The sequence below is a fragment of the Salarias fasciatus genome, chromosome 12 (genome assembly GCF_902148845.1).
Source record: "Salarias fasciatus chromosome 12, fSalaFa1.1, whole genome shotgun sequence".
In the NCBI taxonomy this organism is placed as follows: domain Eukaryota; kingdom Metazoa; phylum Chordata; class Actinopteri; order Blenniiformes; family Blenniidae; genus Salarias; species Salarias fasciatus.
The window spans coordinates 2396939-2416253 of record NC_043756.1 but is presented as its reverse complement, the minus strand read 5'-3'; the positions used below and the strand labels follow the sequence as shown (position 1 = coordinate 2416253).

Below are 19315 nucleotides of genomic sequence, written 5' to 3'. Positions count from 1 at the left end.
TTAAAGAAATGACAACAGTGCAGACTGCATGAAATATTTTCAACTCTACATATTGAATTCTTCTTCTTCTTTTTTACATTCATCAGATTTACAACATGTAAAGCATATTTCAGATGAAGTGTGAGTCGGAGGAGAGCCAATGCGGCGTTTGGAGCTTTTTTCAGCCAAAATACCTGCAAGAGAAGAGTTCTAGAATAAAAAATAAACAAATACATTTTTTTAAATTAAAAACATCAGAATTACGACTGAACATTTTAATATAATAAAACAAAAGTGATTTTGATGTTTGATGTTGATGTTCATGATGATAAAAGATGTAGTTAGTGACGGAAATGGAATATTTAACTTTAGATAAAGTTCTTTGAGTCTTTATCATCAATCATCATCATCATCTTCTTCTTCATCTTCCTCACGGTAAGCCCCGCCCCCTTTCAAAAGCGCCTCAGCGTGTTTCCTGCGCGAGCGTGTGTGTGTGTGTGTGTGTGTGTGTGTGTGTGTGTGTGTGTGTGTGTGTGTCATTGCAGGGCTCATCTGTCTGAAGTCATTCACTGCAGCAGAGACTTTTCTCCTGCACATCGACCCGCAGGCTCTGTGATCCGGTCTGATCAGACCTGATCTGATCTGATCTGATCTGATCTGATCGATATTTCACTGAAACTGGTTTATTCATTTCCCGGACCGAGACGTCGCGGCGAAGCTTCGCAGATCAAGTTCTCTCTTCAACTTGTCTTCACTCAGGAAGTGAAACCCAGCCGACCACCAAACAGCCTCACTTGGATTTTATCACTTTTACTGGAGAGAAATCTGCTTTTCCAGACTCAAGGTGAGCCTGTTTATTGTTTCCTGCATCAGAATCGATGAAAACCTGCTCGTGTTGGTGAACAGCGGGTTCAGAACGTAATAAAAGTGTAATAATTAAAGATACCTGTGATGCATTGTGGACTAATGCTCGACTGTATGTGCGTAAATCACGTTATTTTCATAAAAACAGCAAGAAGATCTGTTCATTTAATCATGATTTTCTCTCCCAGATTTACAACAAGTAGAGCTTTCAGTGGAATAAAACTTCTTCAATGCGTCTTTGTGATTTTATCATGATAAATGTCACTTTTCTTGATCTTAAAAGGTTGAATAGCAGACCACGGTCGCTCTGTGCTTGGAAGTGATCTCTCTTGCAGTCTGTGTATTGAATGTTAACATTGTGATAAACATGCTTTATATTATTGCTGAAGCTGTCAGGAGGAGAACAGTCTGAACACATCTGATCCCAGCTGTCTTTAACATTTCTGCACCTGAAACAGCAGAACGCTGCAGAACTTCACCTGAAACACTTGACTGAGCTGAAATATCTGCACTGATGCTTCACACTGCAGGAGCTGAACACCACAGAGTTCACATGTGTTTCTAATCCGGGCTCGTTGATGTCTTTTAAGTGTGTCCTACTTTTATTGTTCAGAGCTCTGATCAGCTAATCATTAATTGGATGAATATATACAGAGGATAGATGGGGTGATGGCTGATGTTAGAACTCTTCCGTATTCAATAAAAGCCATTTAAAAACAGAACAAACCAAAAGGAAAGTTAAAATCTGCAATTAAAAACAATTTAATATCTAAATTTATTGAAAGTTGTTGACTCATTGTGTGTATCTGAGTTGATAATTGAGCATAAGTCCTGTTTTTTAATGTTTAATGTAACTTGTTAGAACTTTCTGTAGGTGTTCTATCAGCGTGTCAGTTTGCACAAACGGCTGTTTTCTTTCTTTGTCTTTATCCTCTTGTCCAGAGTGACAGTGAGTGATTCCAGCCACTCTGTGATGACGCAGCCCTTTGTTTTCTTCAGTTTATCACATTCCCGTCGCCTTCAAACTGATATTTAACGCTTTTATCTACATAAACCGTTCAACTCTTTCAGAAAATCCTCCTGAAGTTTGATCCCAGGTCTGTTTTTTGAAACCTTTAATCTGATACGATTCATTTTAATATTCACCAATCATTAGCTCCTTCGGTCGTTTCCCTTCTACATAGATCATTAATTTCATTTACTGGATTGTTTCCACCCAGCTGCTTTTAGTCAGGATACAGAACAACTTTTTGACTTTAGCTTTTCCGCTTGAAGAAAGCAGCTCAGACAGAGTCGTAGTTACTGATCCGGGGCTGTTGGCCGTGTTGATCAGCCTGGTTTGGCTTCAGCGCAGCTTTTCTTTTTACTTTGAGCATTCTCTTTTCTCAGTTTAAACTACAGCGTTTCCTCTCTCTCTTTAATACTGATTATTTATTCACAGGTTGGCCTTTAATACGAACATTCTGCCTAACATCTGTCAAGATATTATTTTTACCTCCATTTCATTTGTTATTGTTATTTTTTCAGTGAGCCTGGACTATCTTTGTATTTATTTCATCTGTCGATCGACCAGATCAAGGCCTTTTCTCTGAGCTGCTAACCGCCTTTACTTTTAGTGACTAACAATGCCTCTTCTTTTCTTAAATTCAGCGATGATTTCTTAACCGAAGCTTATTTAACAAGCCTAATTTTGATCTTTCTATTGTAGCTTTTAGCTCTGTCGCCCGTTCACTCTAACTTTTTATCACTTTGCCTGATTGTGGCTGCAACTTTTATCGCCTGCGCAGCTTTTTGTGAAGTATTTCCTGCTGCTCGCTCAGATTTAACCAACTTATTTAACAGTTCTTCTCCGTATCTTTTGGTCTTCGAGACTCGTCTGCAGCTGTTTTCGCTTTGATCTGGAGCGTTACTGTGAAATGTTCTGCTGAATGGAGTGTGTGAAGCCGTGTGTGTGTGTGTGTGTGTTCGGTTGTGGAGGACGTGGGATGTGTTTCGGTTCCTGCGCCGGACGGACTCTTGTCAACGCAGCTGCTTTTTTTTGAAGACGTCGATGGTTATCGCCGTGTGTTCACGTCTTCACGGTGTTCGTCTGCGGTTTGTTCTCGCTGACTGTGAGTTGAAGCGATGCTGAGAAGTCCGACTGACTGATCTTTGATCCTCTGAATGCGGCGATCTCCGTCTGAACACGACGACATGTCCTGAAAGTCCTGAAGGAGCTGATCTGAACCTCACTCCGCTTGTCCCCCGAGATCCTCTGATGTGTTTGGTCGTTTCTGTCTCAGGACATCTTGTTGTTGTAGGATTGGTAGCTAGCATGGGAGAATCTCTGCTGCTCTTGATGATTTCCTTCCAGCCTCCTCTGGGATTGTTGTTTTTTTACACCACGGCTGCATAAAACATGGCAGATCTTTGAAATCTGACACCCAACCTCTCTGACATGGAGACCGACAAAAGCTTCATTTGTAAGTCCGATAGAAAGAACAGATGACTATCAGCTGAGAAATAACAAATATGGGGTTTTGGTAGAAAGGCTTTTTTTTTCTGACCCGACCCAGAGGGAGGACTGGGACTGGGAGAGCAAAGACCTTTGTGTTCCTACACAGCTGCTATCTTCAAAAACTCCACGTAACCTCCAGAAGACATTCCCTCCCAGGGAATTCTGCCGCACACAGCAGCTGCTATCCGCTAGCAGCGCTAGCTCATTGAGGAATCTGCCTGCGGTGCCGTTCGCTCAGGGCGAGGACACCAGAGGACGCCGTTATCGGACTTCGTTACCATAAGAAGTCCTGAAGAGCTGGACTTTGTTTGAAAATAAAGTTAAAGCAGCTCATCCTGTAGAAGAGATGCTGTTTTAGTCTTGAGAGACATTTCCTCCACTGGCCCCCCACGACTTTTACTGACTGATTTTTATATGATATTTTCAGGGTTGTAGAAATTCTTATGTCTTTGATCTCTTTTGTTTCTCTTTTTCACCGCAGCCTCACCTGTCATTTCCAACACTCCACTTTTTTTTTGCCGTATTCAGATTGATTTGCACACTACCTTCGGATCAAGCCAACAGGCTGGGCGAGCGCGACTCCGGGTTGTACTTGATCTCAGTCTGTTAGCGCGCTTCATCCGGGATCTGATAAAGAGGCCGACGAGGCGTCGAACCGTGTCACAATGAGGTGTCAGTGCTAACCACTGCACCGCAGTGTTATGTGCGGTGATGTGCTCTCGCTCTCGCTCTCGCTCTCGCTCTCTCTCTCTCTCTCTCTCTCTCTCTCTTTCTTTCTCAGCTGTTTATAGAGGACTTCAGAATCTCACAAACATGCGGAGGCTCATCTGCATGTTTCAGCTACTTTAACACAAACATTTAACCTTCCCGGCCATTTTCGGTTTCAGACCTTTTTTTTTTTTAGATGTGCTCCTTTTTCAGAAGATGAAACTAAACCTCCTGAGCAGCAAACCTAAGAAATACTGAAGGAGCGTTTTCAGAGAGCCTGTGTTCGACTTCTCTTCTCTCTCAAACCTATCTGATGCAAGTTTTGTGACTTCCCTTCCCTGACGGTTTCCTCTTTCTCACTTCTGCTCTTCTTTTTGCTGCAGCCTCATAAACAACTGCAGGTTTCTGGCCTCACCGGCGGGGAGGGGACGGAGGACGGGGGACGGGGGACGGCGCCTCGTCTTCCAGGACTCGGCAGTGATGACGTCTCACCCCGGAGCTCGGTCCAGCTCTTCTCGGCCGTTTCCGCCGTCTGGGTGACTCTGGCGGACGTTCCGGGGGATTCTGAGGAGGCTGCAGCTATGGACGTTGTGGCGAGGTTTCCTCCCTCCTCATTAGTGACCCCGCCGCTCGTCTCGCCATGGTGGACGACCCCGTCGAAGTCCTCTACATCGTCCTGGAGCTGCTGATCGCCGCCTTCTCCGTGCTGGGCAACGTGCTGGTCTGCTGGGCCGTGTACCTCAACAGCAACCTGCAGACCATCACCAACTTCTTCGTGGTGTCGCTGGCGGTGGCCGACATCGCCGTGGGCGTCCTGGCCATCCCCTTCGCCATCGCCATCAGCACCGGCTTCAGCTCCAACTTCTACGGCTGCCTCTTCATCGCCTGCTTCGTGGTCATCCTCACGCAGAGCTCCATCTTCAGCCTGCTGGCCATCGCCATCGACCGCTACATCGCCATCAAGATCCCGCTCAGGTCGGTGACCAGGAGGCTCCATCACATTAGGGACATACAAACAAACATGGCTTGGTAGCCGGCCTTCAGTGTACCTGCACACATTTTTACAAAAACCATTGATGGAGTTCAAAACAATTAGAAATGTAATAAAATATAAACAGTAAAGAGATATCACCCAGTTTTAAATTACAGTCTTAACAGTAAAAATTATTAGTAACGAATAAATAAAACCACAAAAGTAGGATGAAACTGAAATAATTGGCTAAACTGTTAAAATTAAAAACGTAAAATCAAAATAGTGAGTAAAAAGAGCATCCTGGAAATCATTTGAAATGTTTGTGAGTCCCAGGCAGCCTGGCTCTCATCATAGCGCTTCATATTTCATATTGGGACCATTGCCGAAGACGTGACCTTTGAACCACAAAGTTTTGGCCGAACGAGTGCGTCCAGAAATGGCGTCTCTCTGGAGGACGCCCCCGTCCCTCCAGAGCAATCAAATAAATACTTCTTTAATTGCTTATACAGACTCGGTAGCCTCCACGTAACCTTCCTGTGGTTTCTCTGTGGAAGCAGTGGGCCGTCTCCGGGCTCGGTCCGGCCGTCGCTCCGGGCCGACCGGCCCCGGCGGTTCCGCCTCAGGATCCCCGTCTCTTCCTCCTGCAGATCCGAGACGCTTCCTCTGCGGCGGCCTTTATTTGTGTGCGTGACGGGGGGTGGCCTTGTTTTCGCAGCATTAACCTTTTGCACTTTAACATTTGAAGAATGTGATAGAAAGAAGCCAAATATCTCAGCTGCTCTCCCACACTGCGCTGCCGTTCCGCCCGAAATAGACTCCGTCCTTTGAGGAGTCCTGAAGCGCTTTCGTTTGTTTATCCCTTTTTTTCCCCTCGCTTGGTTCCGGGACGAGAAGTGCTTCATCGGAGAAATGACACTTCACGGACGACTTTAAAACGCCGTGCACACACACCCAGACACCACCCAGACACTCCTGTTCACTTTTATTATGTTTACAGATCATTTCATGTACATTTTTTTACAGTAAGAGCTGCAAACTACTCTCATACAACTTTTCCCACGTCCTTTTTTTGGATATTACAATACAAAAAAGTGTGAAAACGGTACTTCTTGTTTTATTTTTTTAAGCTTGGTCTTAATTTGGTGGTAAATTCAGCTCTTTATCGGGTGTACACCTGGACAATAAGGATGCTTTTGACACTAAACTCCCTAACGTAGAGCCCAAAGCGCCCTTTTCTTGCACTGAAGAAGCTTTTTAACGAGAATCATTTGAACTACTTCAGAAATCTTTCAGTACATTTTCACATATTTCGGACGCTCTTCCTGTTTCTTCGTGTGTGATTTCTTTCTCTTTTTTTTTTGTTGCTCTAACCACATTGCTTCCTGTGACGGATTGAAATAGCATCTGCCAGTTGCTTCAGTCTGGAGGTGACTGTCACCGAAACCCAAACCGGCTGTTTGTACGATAAAGTAAGCCGTACATCACTGCCGCAAACAGCCGCACGCTGTTTACTCGTCACTGTTTCCTTCGAGGTAACGTTATCAGAGTCTGCAGCTGCGTCTGATGCAGGGTTAATGAACAGGGGTTTACTGGAATTGAGAGCTGGCTCAGGTCAATGCTAATAGAGGAACTGCAGCTTTGCGACAGCAGCTGTAGTTCACGCTAATGTCGATGCTGCAGGCAGAGAGACAGCAGCTCTGCAGCTCAGTTGCTGTACCTGAACTGTGCCGATGTGTATCAGAGCGTGGAGAGTCGTTCGAAGAGGAGCGGCTGCTCAGAGCGCCTCAGCCGCCCCCTCCTCTAGCTTTTGTTTCAGGTCATGTGCTCCCAGCGTCTGATGCTGTGGCCTGTCGAAGAGGGCGCTCTGCTGAAAACAGGCTCCTCCGTGACTGATCACACGCTCGCATAAATCCAGAGGAGAGTTTATGAGGCTGAATGATTACACAACAATCTAATCATATTACAGGAAGGTTCTTTCATTCTTGGCAGGGTTCCCGTCGGTGTTTTCTGTCACCGCTGCCCGGAGTAACTGGAGGCGACTCACGATGGCACAAACTGAACTGCAGAGACAAATGATCTGTGTGTTGGTGAAGATTTCCTCTGGATTCTCTCTCCTCTCTAATCTCATTACGAATCTCATGTGATAGTAGAGCTCAGTTTCAGTGATGCTCTTAGTGAAAAAGTGAAAAAGATCCATTTTCCTTGTGTTTTCCTGCTGGTTTGCACCACGGGGGGGTAATTTCCTGGAGCTCAAGTACAAAACCATGACTGTAACTGGTCCAGTGGCTGCAGTGGTTGTCAGATCTGGCCTTCCATTCAGTTCAACTTTTTTTTTAAAGCACCAAATAGAGCACGAACCTTCATGCTGTCAAATTCTGGACCTCCCAAAAACAGCCCTCAGGAACCCCGCCCACCCAACAGTGACCTGGAATTAGCTCCCTCTGCTTTGTGTGTTTTCAAAGCCTGAAAAGTGTTTTCTCTGGGGGGACGGGCGACCTTTGAACCGACCTCTGACTTTTGACCCTCGCCACGTGGAGCTGACGTTCCTCCGCTCTCCTCTCCAGGTACAACAGCTTGGTGACGGGCGAGCGGGCTCGAGGCATCATCGCCCTCTGCTGGGTCCTGTCCATCGCCATCGGTCTGACCCCCATGATGGGCTGGCACGTCAAGCACCCGACGTCCCCGACGCACCACACACCCCCGACGCCCCCGAGCCGTAACAGGTCGTGCTCGCCCGGCCTGGTGGAGTGCAAGTTCGAGAACGTGGTGGTGATGGAGTACATGGTCTACTTCAACTTCTTCGTGTGCGTGCTGATCCCGCTGCTGCTGATGCTGGCCATCTACCTGTGCATCTTCATGGCCGCCCGCCACCAGCTGAAGCTGATCGAGGTGAAGGCGGCTCACGGCGAGAAGACGAAGACGCGCTCCACGCTGCAGAAGGAGGTCCAGGCCGCCAAGTCCCTGGCCATCATCGTGGGGCTGTTCACCGTGTGCTGGCTGCCGCTACACATCATCAACTGCTTCACCCTGCTCTGCAGCGAGTGCCAGCGCCCGCCGGCGTGGGTCCTGAACGTGGCCATCATCCTCTCCCACGCCAACTCCGTGGTCAACCCCTTCATCTACGCCTACCGCATCCGCGAGTTCCGGCAGACCTTCCGCAAGATCATCCGGCGCCACATCCTGGGCCGGCAGGAGCTGTTTCCGTCCGGCGGCAGCAAGCGGAACTCCGCCCACAACAGCATCACGGACTCCATCCGGCTGAAAGCCAACGGCCTCAGTCTGGACGTCTTCGCGGAGCACAGCAGCGGCGACTGCGAGAGCGCCACCCACTGTCCCGCCCACGTGTCTCCCATAGGGGGCGGCCTGGTGGCGGTTTCCCACCTCCCCCTGTCGGTAGTCATCTCCCACTGTCCCAGGATGGGGTCGTGCCCGCTGCCAGCCCTCGGACACGCCCCCATCTCGATGGACCGCCACGTCCAGTATGCGGACTGCGCCGAAGCCGAAGACCTGGCAGAGCAGAGTGGGCGGAGCCTCGGCTCGGCCCGCCTCACCTCGCTTTTCAGCAAACAGAAGCAGAAGAGCTGCATCAGTGAACTGGCCGAGGTGTCCTGACCAATCGCCAGGAGAGGCGTCCAAACTAATCCAGAGGAAGAACGCTCAGGACCGCGGTGGACGCAGGAGGAAGCCCCGAAACTGAACAACAGACGAAGAATCGCTCTGGCATCACTTCCACCCTGAAGAATCCCCCCTCCATTTACATTTACTGACTTTTTAATTTAATCATACCAAAGTCTGAAGGCACTGATGCTGGTTCACAACGGCCACACCGCTTCTTAAAACCACATGACGGAGGCGGTGAAGGCTGTAGAGTAGAGTAGAGTAGAGATACTGCATTAATCCCAGGGGGAAGTTCTTGTTAGGATGTATTTTAACATTGGACCAAAAGTTATTCACAAAAATAAATGTATACGCTCTTAATAGAGCTGTAACAATATATTTGTTATTATGACTGTGATATCGACATGTGCAATATTACAAAAAAAAACTGACAGAGGCATTAATTTGAGTCCCCGTTTAAACAACATTTTCACGTTTACGTTGCATTGTTTGGTGTCTGTTTGCTGCTTTCGATGGAAACGGCAGAGGAACCAAAGGAAAAAAACACAGTGCAGTAATGTTTGATCCAAACTGAGTCCGAGAAAAGAAAAAGCGCTGTGATTTGGAACCAAAAAAATCCCTAAGCTTTAAAAAAAGCTTCCAGAAGTGTCCGCCAAAACGGTTTGAATCAGAGATTCAGGTTTTCCTCGAGGCAGTTTGGGGAAAAAGGTTCAGAAATACGACCATCACGATCTTCTTCTTCTTGTCGTTCTTCCTCTGCTCTTCCGTCCCGGCGGGTTTCCCCTCCGCCTGGTCTCCTGCGAGCCACACAGTACGGTTACCACTCCATCAAAGCCTTTCCCTCCATTCACGCAGCATTAAAGCTCCTCCGGCCTGCCTCATCAGACCGGGAACCTCGGACAGAACCCTTCATCCTGCACTCATTACTAGATTCAGATATTATTTCAAGACGGGTGTCGTTCTTTAAAAACAAAACAAGCTCGTTTCTGTCATATTTCATAAGTCAGCGTTGTATAAAATCCACTGTAATCTTCAGAAAGCTCTGCTGATCCAGTTTGCTCCTCCTGTCGAGCGTCCAGCCAAGCTTGTGTTTTCTCCGTCACGGCCACGCTCTGGTCCTGTTTTTAAGATGTGATCGTGTACTTAAAGGGTTCATGAACACCGTCGTCTTCATCATGTGTGTAAATCTCATCATTCAAGTGCTGAAGAACGCCTCACTCCATCAGGGATACAAACAGGAAGTCCCTCTGTCTTCGCCACCTGCGCCGGGACTCTACCTGGACTGACTTAGCTCCTGGGCCTCAGTCCTGCTGGTATAACGGCTGAAACGCACCGCTTGATGCTCCTTTCAGTTAATTTATTGCAAATGTTGGCACAGCTGAGTAAAAGAGGACGGTGAATGGTTCTGTGTTGTATCAAACTTTCCGGCGGCTGCTGCCTTCTGCGTCCCGTCTTAAAGGAAACCTCTCTGTACTTTCTGGTGTTATTTAGTGTTTTTTTTTTTTCTCGGGAGATGTGGAGGCCTGCGGGGCTGAGTCACAGATCTGCCGTGCTTATTCTGGGGAATGCTTCATTAAACTGTCAAACTATCTTTGGACTTCTTTATTTTCTCAGCTTTTATGATAAATCCCGAGTGAATAGACGTTGCAGGGCGCAGGCTGGACCCCTTTCTGAACCCCCCCCCCCCACCCCCACCATCATCACCACCACCATGGGGATTCAGGCTGTTTTTAAGAATTCATCACAGAAATCTCAGCTGTTTCTCTTGTGCAGCATCTTGTCTCATCAGCTCACCTCCACTGGAGATCACATGCAAAAATCTGACAGTAAATATGTATTTCTTTCAAGTGTTTCGTCTTACAACTTCTTAGATTTGCCTCAAATATATTTTTCATTGGCCTTATAAAAAATAAAGGCCATGCTCATAAATAGAAATGATTATCAGTATTATTTGTTATATTTTAAGTGTAAAGCTGCAACAGGAGCTCATCCAGTCCAGTACAATAAAGTGACAAAGGAAAAGTATTTTAGTCAGACAACGACTTGACAGAGACTCGGCCTGTTTGGTAATCATCGCATTCTCTTCACCATATCAGTTATGATGAAAGTGTTGATCCGAGTTAGGAGGTTGGGGATGGAATACTCGTACCAGATGGTCCACGGGGTTCAAATCGGCCATGTTTAATTAACTGTATGAAAAAAGGTGACAAAGTCTGGACGAGAGAACGATTTCAAGCCGGCTGTTCTGATAGAGTAGAAAAGACAAGAAGTCGTGTTTCAGATTTCATCACTGTGATTTAGCTTCTTGTTAACCCTTTTACTCTTAGGAACAGTTTTTTTTTGTGTATGTTAGGAGTTTCAGTTCAGGTTCTGAAGATGTGGATGAAGGTCTGTAGCAGAGAGACACTGACGGAGGAACACGACGCAGGAGGAGGCTGCTCTGGTTCCAGTATGAGAGGAAATATTGCTCATCTCAGTGTACGTTGTATTATATACGGCATATTTCTACTTTTCAACTTCTAGTTTAAATCTTGTTGACCTGTTTTTATGGCTTACATTCTCTTTTTCTTATCTTTATTCTGTTTTGGCTGATGTGTCTGTTTTCTCTGTCTTTTATTCTGGGTGATGCATGTCTACACTGCAAGCCAGACTGTGTCTTGTACCAACAGCATAATTGATGACAAAGCTCACTGCTTTGACTTTGAGAGGAGTCTGATAGTTGAAATGTCTTAGTGACCTCCAGTGAACCAGCACTCTGAGAAGCAGGTGTTCTCCTGGGCAGTATGGGGTTAACAGCTCTGTAGGATCTGATGGGGCCTGGATGTTCAGAGCTTCATAGGTTAAGAGAAGGATTTAAACTCTATTCTAGATTTGACATGAAGTCAGTGAAGAGAAGCCGACGCTGGAGTGATGTGGTCTCTAACGGTAGTTCTTGTCAGAACTCTCACTGCTGCTACGTCCAAAAAACATGTTTTTGAGCTGAATCTGAGGCTGGAAATCCACCCTGTGCGTATGAAGCATCCCGTCCTGTGTGACCTTTAAGGGTCGGCGATTCAATCTTCAGTTATCAGTGACTTGGATGGGGATGAGTGGCCCTGGGTGGGGATGGTTTTTGGGTTATTTTTTCCGATCTGTGGTGAGAAATGATGAAAGCTTGTTTTTTTGTTGTTGGCCTCTGATGGAATCAGTGTAAACACAGCGTCCAGTAAAGTGCAGGCTGCTGCTCGGTGTGTGTGGAGACTCCCTGGATACCAGCAGAAGCAGCCCTTTGTCTCCTCATTTAAGAGGTTCAGCTTTGTGCAGAAGAAGTGGATGCAGAGCAGTGTGTGTGTGTTTCCTAGCTCCTCATTATGCAGCCTGTTCATACAGCCTCCCTCAGAGCTGAATGTGTGGGGAAGAAAAGCGACCCCTGGGCATTTGTTGCCTTTTTTCCCCGGTCGGTCGGTCGGAGCTTCAGGAGCCTCGCAGTCTGTCCTGCAGCTCACATCATGTTTGTGACCATTCTGTTCGGAGGTTGGTTCGGTTTCTTTAATCCTGCAAACGCTGTTTGAAGTTTGACAGCCGGTGTTAAACAGTGTGCCACACGTTGATGCACTGCCTACTTAACTTTACAGAGTCTTTTTGTTTGTGCAGATGGGAAAATGGAAATGTTCAACCTCAACTGTAAGATGATAAACTTCATCCACCACTTGAAGGAGAGGTGCGGCCTGGACTTCAAAGGTACGGAACGTCTTTTAACTAATGGAAGTGTTTGGGACGAGAGGTGATCTGTCTGTCAAATCATTTTTTTCCTTTTGTACAAGAAATCAATACAGTGAAAGAAGAAGCTTTTATAAAAAAAGAGCGCAACATCCTGACCTTTACTTCGTCCCTCAAACGGATTTTTCTTCTCAATGGGAAGAAATAATCTAGTTGTGCTCACATGCTGATGTTTAGCAGGAGTGTGCTGAGCGCCCACACCGGCCCAGTGTTTCCTGTGATTGACGCTGTGTCCTGCTGCAGAGTGTGTGGACGTGATGGACAGCAGCGGCCAGCTGATGAACCTGGAGGCCAGGCAGCACAGCTGCTCCCCGGCCAGCAGCGTCCTGGCGGAGCGCCAGTACTACGTCCTCCTGCGAGTGTGCCGTGAGTGTCTGCTCCATCCATCACACCGGACTTCAGAGGAGCAGGAGCTCACATCTCAAACACGTTTTCCAAACTTAATCAGCTCAACCACGTCTGGCCTCAATGATCTGATCCCAGATCTTTCTTTTCCTTCATCTGATGGTAAAAGGCAGAACTAACGAGTTACTGAACGGTCCTGAGGGGTTCGCAGGTCGCTTGCATAATTGAATTGAATTGAAAACAGGATGATTGTAGCTTCAGTCAGGTTGCATTTCAAAAGGTTCTCTGGGTCATTCCTTCAGTTTGTGGTCATCAGAGCCTTTCAGACATTATGTGATATGAAGTGAGCTTTTAATGACTCAATTTACAGTTTACAATTCCTTTCTATTGAGTTCAAAAACAACAAACGTACTACCAGACATTTGATGGAGTGTCAGTGGATTTAGCCAGGCGGAGAGTCGCTGTGACTGAAGCCTCTTACCTAGAGAAGTGTCTCCAGCAGAGAGAATGCTGGGAATCCCCCCCAGGCTGCGCTCTGTTGGTCGCTGTCCAGGTGACCAGGGCGGCTCTCAGAGATAGCAGACATGTGATCCATATCACCACACCTGACACACTCAGACCGTCAGGTATCTGTGGCCTGAGGCACCCGGCAGCGGGCTGGAGAGTCATCAGAGTCCACTGGACTGACTGAATCTTCATGCTTCCTCCAGGGGACGCTGCAGCTGACAGTCCCAAATACATCTCCCTGCTGAACAACTACAGCCAGAGCCATCCAGAGCTAACAGGTAACCGCACCACCAGAGGACACGGCAGAGCACCGCTCAGTGGCTCTCTGGCGCCCTCTGGCGGCCAATGCAACACCACATGGCTATTGATGACTGGTTGAGGTGATTTGGTTCGTCTCTGTCTGTCTTGCAGAGCTGCTGAGGAAACTCTCAAACCCTGACAAAGAGCCAGGCAGGAAGACAAGAAGAGGACGAACACAGAGGGGCAAAGTCATGAAAAATAAGAACTGAAGTGTTGAAGAGATTCTGTGATCGCTGATCTTTCTACACCCGCTTGACCCTCTTCAGGGAATTCAGTGAAATTTCTGTCAAGTTTAACCTGATAGAGAGGGGAAAAAAGTTTCAAGGCCTTAATGGGTGTAGATAAGCACGTCTTTGTATCCATTTTGTTCAAGGAACACTTCTGAGCTGCATTAAAGAAATGTATACCTTAATAATGTAGATGGGAAAGATTTACTAATAGATTTCAATAAAAGGCTGTCTGCACATTTTTAATCACCTCTGCTCTCTGATTTTGTTTCTTTGTAGAAAGTACACTCTTATGTGATGCTACACTACTTTTAAGTTCAATCACATTTTCCAGACATTTTCATGAGTCCAGACCGAGGCTTCAGTGCGTGTGAAGAGAACCAGCTGACCACATTTGAATCAGGAGTTCATGACAAAAGCTCTTCGGGTCAAGACAGAGACGGACGAACACACACATTCACACTCACAGGCAACCCTGTAGTCCTCAGTTAGCCTCAAATCCAACCCTGAGAAACCCTCTCACCCAGGGAAAACATGCAAGCTCCACTCAGAAAGGTTCAACTCGGGCTCAAACCAGAGATATCGAGCCTGCAAACCACTTCACACACTGTGCAGCCCAAAATAGCTCCTGGAAATATGATTAATTCCCCCTCAGAGCATCTCAACAGAAACACCCAAACACACAGAGAGTGTTTACACCGTTTATTGACAAAAAATCTGAAGGGAAAAATTAGTCTCACATTTAAAAACAAAACTGCAAAGTTTGAACTCAGCGACTGTAAACAAGGAGGCTTGAACTGTGCGTCACTGAAGTCCAGCTCCATTAAGAATAATTTACATAGTCCATAAATAAACTGGATGGTGGGAAAAAACCCTCTTTCCTCCACATCACCGAGCAGGAGTGGAGGATAAAATTTTCCAAAACGTGTTTCCAGAATCCATCTTACTGGGTAACATGTGCTAATGAAGAGCCACAGCAGGAAGAGAGAAATAGATCAGCTAGAGCCTGCTGTAAGTTCAGCCGTAAAAAACCTCCAGCTGTGATCTGTAACGCTGACATGAAGCTGTGCAGTAAGTGACACGGCTAGGGCATTAACACCTTCAGTTTTTTTCAAGTCGACTTATCCGTCAATAAAGTCGAGGTCGAGTCAACAAGTCGTGATGACGTCATCACATTGACGGGGGGGGGGGGGGGGGGGGGGGGGGGGAGACAACATGGACAACACACAGCTGTCCAGAAATGAGCAACTTAAAGTTCACTGCAACGTATCCATGTACATTTCAACCCGAACAAAACAAAGGCTAACACCGAGAGTTTTCTTTTACATTTAAAGCAGCGGAAGCCAGGACGCACACCGTGCGTGTCTGCATCATGTTTTGAAAAAAAAAGGAGCGCGTTGTCTTAATGAAATAAATACTAAAATAATCAAAAACCAATGGCTGCCAAAATTGTAATTCAATATTGGTCTTGCTTGCATGGTGCACAGAACATTGGTTAGACAACAGTTTTAACATGAAATCTGGGGGACTTCGAAGTGGTGTAGAAGTGGTTTCAAGTCTCTGAGCTGTTTATTGGAGATTTTACAGGCCGAACGCAGAATCTGTCAGTGGCTGACAGATTGCAACATTCACTGACAGATTCTGCAAAGTGAGCTCTAACTCTGCATAAAAAAGATCTAAAAGGTTGGGGATAGTCTCAAATGAAATCTGGGGGACGTCTATGTGGTGTAGAAGTGGTTTCAAGTCTCTAAGTTGGTTTTTGAAGATTTTACAGGCCCAATGCAGAATCTGTCAGTGACTGAGAGATTGAACATTCACTGACGGATTCTGCAAAGTGAGCTCTAACGCCGAGCGCCCACATACTGCGGAACAGCTCCGCTGCGCCACCCAGGTCGCAGACGTTCCGCAGCCGTAGTAGTGCGCCCACCTGATGTGGTACAGCTGCACCACCTCAGCCTTTTGACCAGACATGAGCTCAGCGCATGCGTGGGATTATGTTTCCATGATGATCTCCATGTAAACATGTTTGGACTCTGCTGGCGTCTTTATAAACAGGACGACTGGTGTCAGAGAGTATTTTGTGCTCTTGTACCTCCAGGATCAGTTTCTCTTCGTCAACCATGCTTGCTCTAGAGTTTAAAAACTTCCACTACTCCTTTGTTTTGCGAGGCCAGAGCCTGTTCAGGTTTCAAAATAAAACACTCATCCATGAAAGCGTATATTTACGCTTTTATTTACATGTAAAAACATGTGTGACAGATTCAACAGAAATCTATATAGATATTTATATAAATAATATGTCTAGGACTATTAAAAAAGTCAGCTTTTGTAGTCATTTGTTCTGATAAAACAGATGTTGCACTCTTTTGGTTTCCTATTGGTGCTTTGGCATTATGGGAAATTGACTCCGTCTCCGCTGCGCCTCCGGCAAAAATAGAAGTTGACCGAAGTTGTGTGGAGAGCAGGGTGACCATACGTCCTCTTTTCCCCGGACATGTCCTCTTTTTACATCCTGTCCGGGGCGTCCGGGCGGGTTTTTTAAATTCAAGGAAATGTCCGGGGTTCACTGTTTCTCATAGCACGTGAACGTAAATTGACCAGCGCTTTGCACACAGTACTATGATACTTTGTTGCGCGACGTGATTACCGAGAGGCGTCCTGTGAGCCGATCTGCGCCGCGCGTGCTCACACACAGACGGAGCGGAGCAGACGGAGCTGTTCAGACCGTAGATATCTTACAGAACACTAGATGCCTCACGGCAGATTCCACGACGTCCGCAGAGGTCGGCCATCTTTGTACGGGAAAGTTGTCAGAGTTTCTGTGGAACGCAATGTAAGGTTGGTGATCTGTGCAGACGTTTATACTCTTATTTCACTGAATTTTTTAATGGAACATCTTAAAGCACAAAAAGGCAATTGCTGTTGTGACTCTGAGTTATATAAAAATTGATTGATCAAGAGATTCACTCAGTTGCCTTTTATTCGTTTACCTAATTATATTGTGACTGTAATTCCATTATTTGACTTGAAACTTTCTGAGCTCCTTTTATACGTTTTTACAATGCCTAATTAATTTTTTTTTTTTTTAAACAATGTGTTTCCTCCGTAGGGTGGCTGGGCTCTCCCTTAGAGATAGGGTGAGGAGCTACGTCACCAGGGAGGAGCTCGGAGTAGAGCCGCTACTCCTCCACATCGAGAGGAACCAGCTGAGGAGGCTCGGACATCTGTTTAGGATGCCTCCTGGACGCCTCCCTAGGGAGGTGTTCCGGGCATGTCCCACTGGGAGGAGACCCCGGGGAAGACCCAGGACACGCTGGAGAGACTATGTCTCTCGGCTGGCCTGGGAACGCCTTGGGATCCTCCCAGAGGAGCTGGAGGAAGAGTCTGGGGACAGGGAAGTCTGGGCATCCCTGCTGAGACTGCTGCCCCCGCGACCCGGCCCCGGATAAGCAGTAGAAAATGGATGGATGGATGGATGGTGTTTTCTGGTGCACTATTTCATGTTTAAAAAATCAATGGGGGGACATTATACATTCACAATAGATTTAATAATGTGGAAGGTTATTGTTTAATGTTATATATTAATGAAAAATAATATAATACATTCAATATAATGAGGTTCATGAGATTTAAGTATTTCTGAAGTTTCAGGTGGGTAAATTGTTTATCTTCAGCCTCCACTACAGCCCTGCCACGTCTTAAAATATTTTCACACAAAACTAAAAATATGGACATGTATGGCTTGTCTAAATTATTTGTAAGTGCTATAAATATATCTCAGTGTATGAATCCAAACCATGAATCTCAGTGTAAGGATTTGAACATGGAGCCTAATATGAAGAATATTATGAATATTTACGATATGATATATATTTATGATATATATTTAAGGCATGCCATACTCATCAAACATATGTCATGTCATTAACAGAGAATTGATGTTTATTACAAACCAAACCGTTTGAAAATCGGTAAAAATTTGAGCAAGTTATAGCTTGTTAAGCAGTTCATGTCTCATCAACACAATGTTATGAGCGAGCCAGGTTCCCGTACAAAGATGGCCGACCTCTGCAGACGTCCGACTTTATTGGCCAGCAGCGGAGACGAGGTATCTAGTGTTATATAAGATATCTATGGTTCAGACTAGGGCTGAACGATATATCGTTATCATATCGATATCGGGATATGAACATTCAGGACATTAGTTCCTCAGAATCAACGATATCAAGCTTCCCCTGCTCGTCCTGCGTGTCAGCTCCATGCACAGGTCAGGCCGGCCAATCACAAACCTCCTTTACTGGTTGACAGCTGATGGCAGAGGGCAGAATCTGCACAAACCAGTTTGGTGGTGGTGGCAGTGAGTTCTCATAAATAAAACTGCAATTTTTTTACATCCTTTAGTATTATAATGTTTCTATTTTTCTGAAAAATGCTTAACTTTCACCGAATCTATTGTAATATATCGTATCGATATCGAGATATCTGGCATGGATATCCAGATATGACATTTTGCCCACATCGTTCAGCCCTAGTTCAGACAGCGGAGCGCTTCTTCTTCTGTGTTGTTTAACGGTGGATGGCACCATTTCAACAGGTGCATTACCGCCCCCTATCGCTATAGAGTGGGATCAGAGAACAATCTAAATTCTATTTATTAAAGCTAGGGTAGACAATGTTGTACAAAAGCCCTTCTTGTCATACTGAGTGAAATGCTCCTTCCCCCTGGGAGAAGTCAATACATTATGTGGACGGAAAAAGGTGCGGAAAAAATCTGACCACTGTAGCGGCCACAGGACAGTAAAAACTCAGACCAATCGGACGGCACGGACCGCTCTTCAGGAACCAATCAAATCCCTTCACCGTTCTACCAGCCCCCTGCGCGTACATTTCAATGGCGTGCACTGGCCCTGGTTCAGAGCGCGTTGCCAAGGCGCTCTCGGCGCTCGCGGCTTGCGTGAAAAATAGAAGGAAGCGGAGCGGCGCACTGCGCTCCTATGCGCGTTGTGTGCGGACAGTCAGAAAAGTTAATAACATTGGAGACGATCACAAACTCCGTGTGCGTGGTGCCGCGGCACTTCCGCGTCCAGTGTGTTCGCTCCCAACGGGAGCTCCTCCAATGGGGTGGGAGCTGGGCGGAGCCTTGGGGAGATGCTACATTCGTGGTACATGCTAGTTTTCCAAGATCGCCGACCCTAGCTTTAACCCCGTTAATACAAGGTATGAGATCAATGCATTCCGACTGTTTACAACACTATTTATGGAGAACTGATGAATTCCTTCTCTACTTAATTCGACAGCGGAGCAGGAAAAAGCCTAAGCTTAAGAGCAGCTTCTCAGATGAACTGCAAAAAAAATTTCCAACATACCGAGATGAAAAATAGAATGTAGAAGAAAAGCAGGATGAAGAAAACAATTAAAGATAAAAGTGTATATCTTTTTTGTTTGTTAAGTTAGTGTTTTGGTGAGACTCTTATTTTCTTCTATCTTATTACAGTTATTAAGAAATATATTGTTGAAGCTGGATCTTCTAACAGAAGA

General features: G+C 46.1%; 2 protein-coding genes across 2 annotated transcripts; both read left to right on the top strand.

Annotated features, from left to right (window-relative positions):
* Nucleotides 1-511: 511 nt before the first annotated feature.
* On the top strand, nt 512-10230 carry adora2aa (adenosine A2a receptor a). The gene is made up of 3 exons (XM_030105540.1): nt 512-823; nt 4432-5023; nt 7586-10230. The coding sequence occupies exons 2-3, from the start codon at nt 4689-4691 to the stop codon at nt 8631-8633; spliced, it is 1383 nt and encodes a 460-aa protein (XP_029961400.1). The 5' UTR covers nt 512-823; nt 4432-4688; the 3' UTR covers nt 8634-10230.
* Nucleotides 10231-10642: 412 nt separating this feature from the next.
* On the top strand, nt 10643-14002 carry c8h22orf15 (chromosome 8 C22orf15 homolog). Its single transcript, XM_030105541.1, has 5 exons — nt 10643-11117; nt 12273-12359; nt 12642-12764; nt 13454-13528; nt 13662-14002. Exons 2-5 carry the CDS (start codon nt 12281-12283, stop codon nt 13757-13759), a joined length of 375 nt encoding a protein of 124 aa, XP_029961401.1. The 5' UTR covers nt 10643-11117; nt 12273-12280; the 3' UTR covers nt 13760-14002.
* The last annotated feature ends 5313 nt before the right edge of the window (nt 14003-19315 follow it).

Coding starts and splice junctions, on each gene's coding strand:
- adora2aa (XM_030105540.1), top strand. CDS start 4,689: ATGGTGGACGACCCCGTCGAAGTCCTCTACATCGTCCTGGAGCTGCTG. Junction 5,024..7,585: donor GCCATCAAGATCCCGCTCAG/GTCGGTGACCAG, acceptor TCTCCTCTCCAG/GTACAACAGCTTGGTGACGG.
- c8h22orf15 (XM_030105541.1), top strand. CDS start 12,281: ATGGAAATGTTCAACCTCAACTGTAAGATGATAAACTTCATCCACCAC. Junction 12,360..12,641: donor GTGCGGCCTGGACTTCAAAG/GTACGGAACGTC, acceptor GTCCTGCTGCAG/AGTGTGTGGACGTGATGGAC. Junction 12,765..13,453: donor CGTCCTCCTGCGAGTGTGCC/GTGAGTGTCTGC, acceptor TGCTTCCTCCAG/GGGACGCTGCAGCTGACAGT.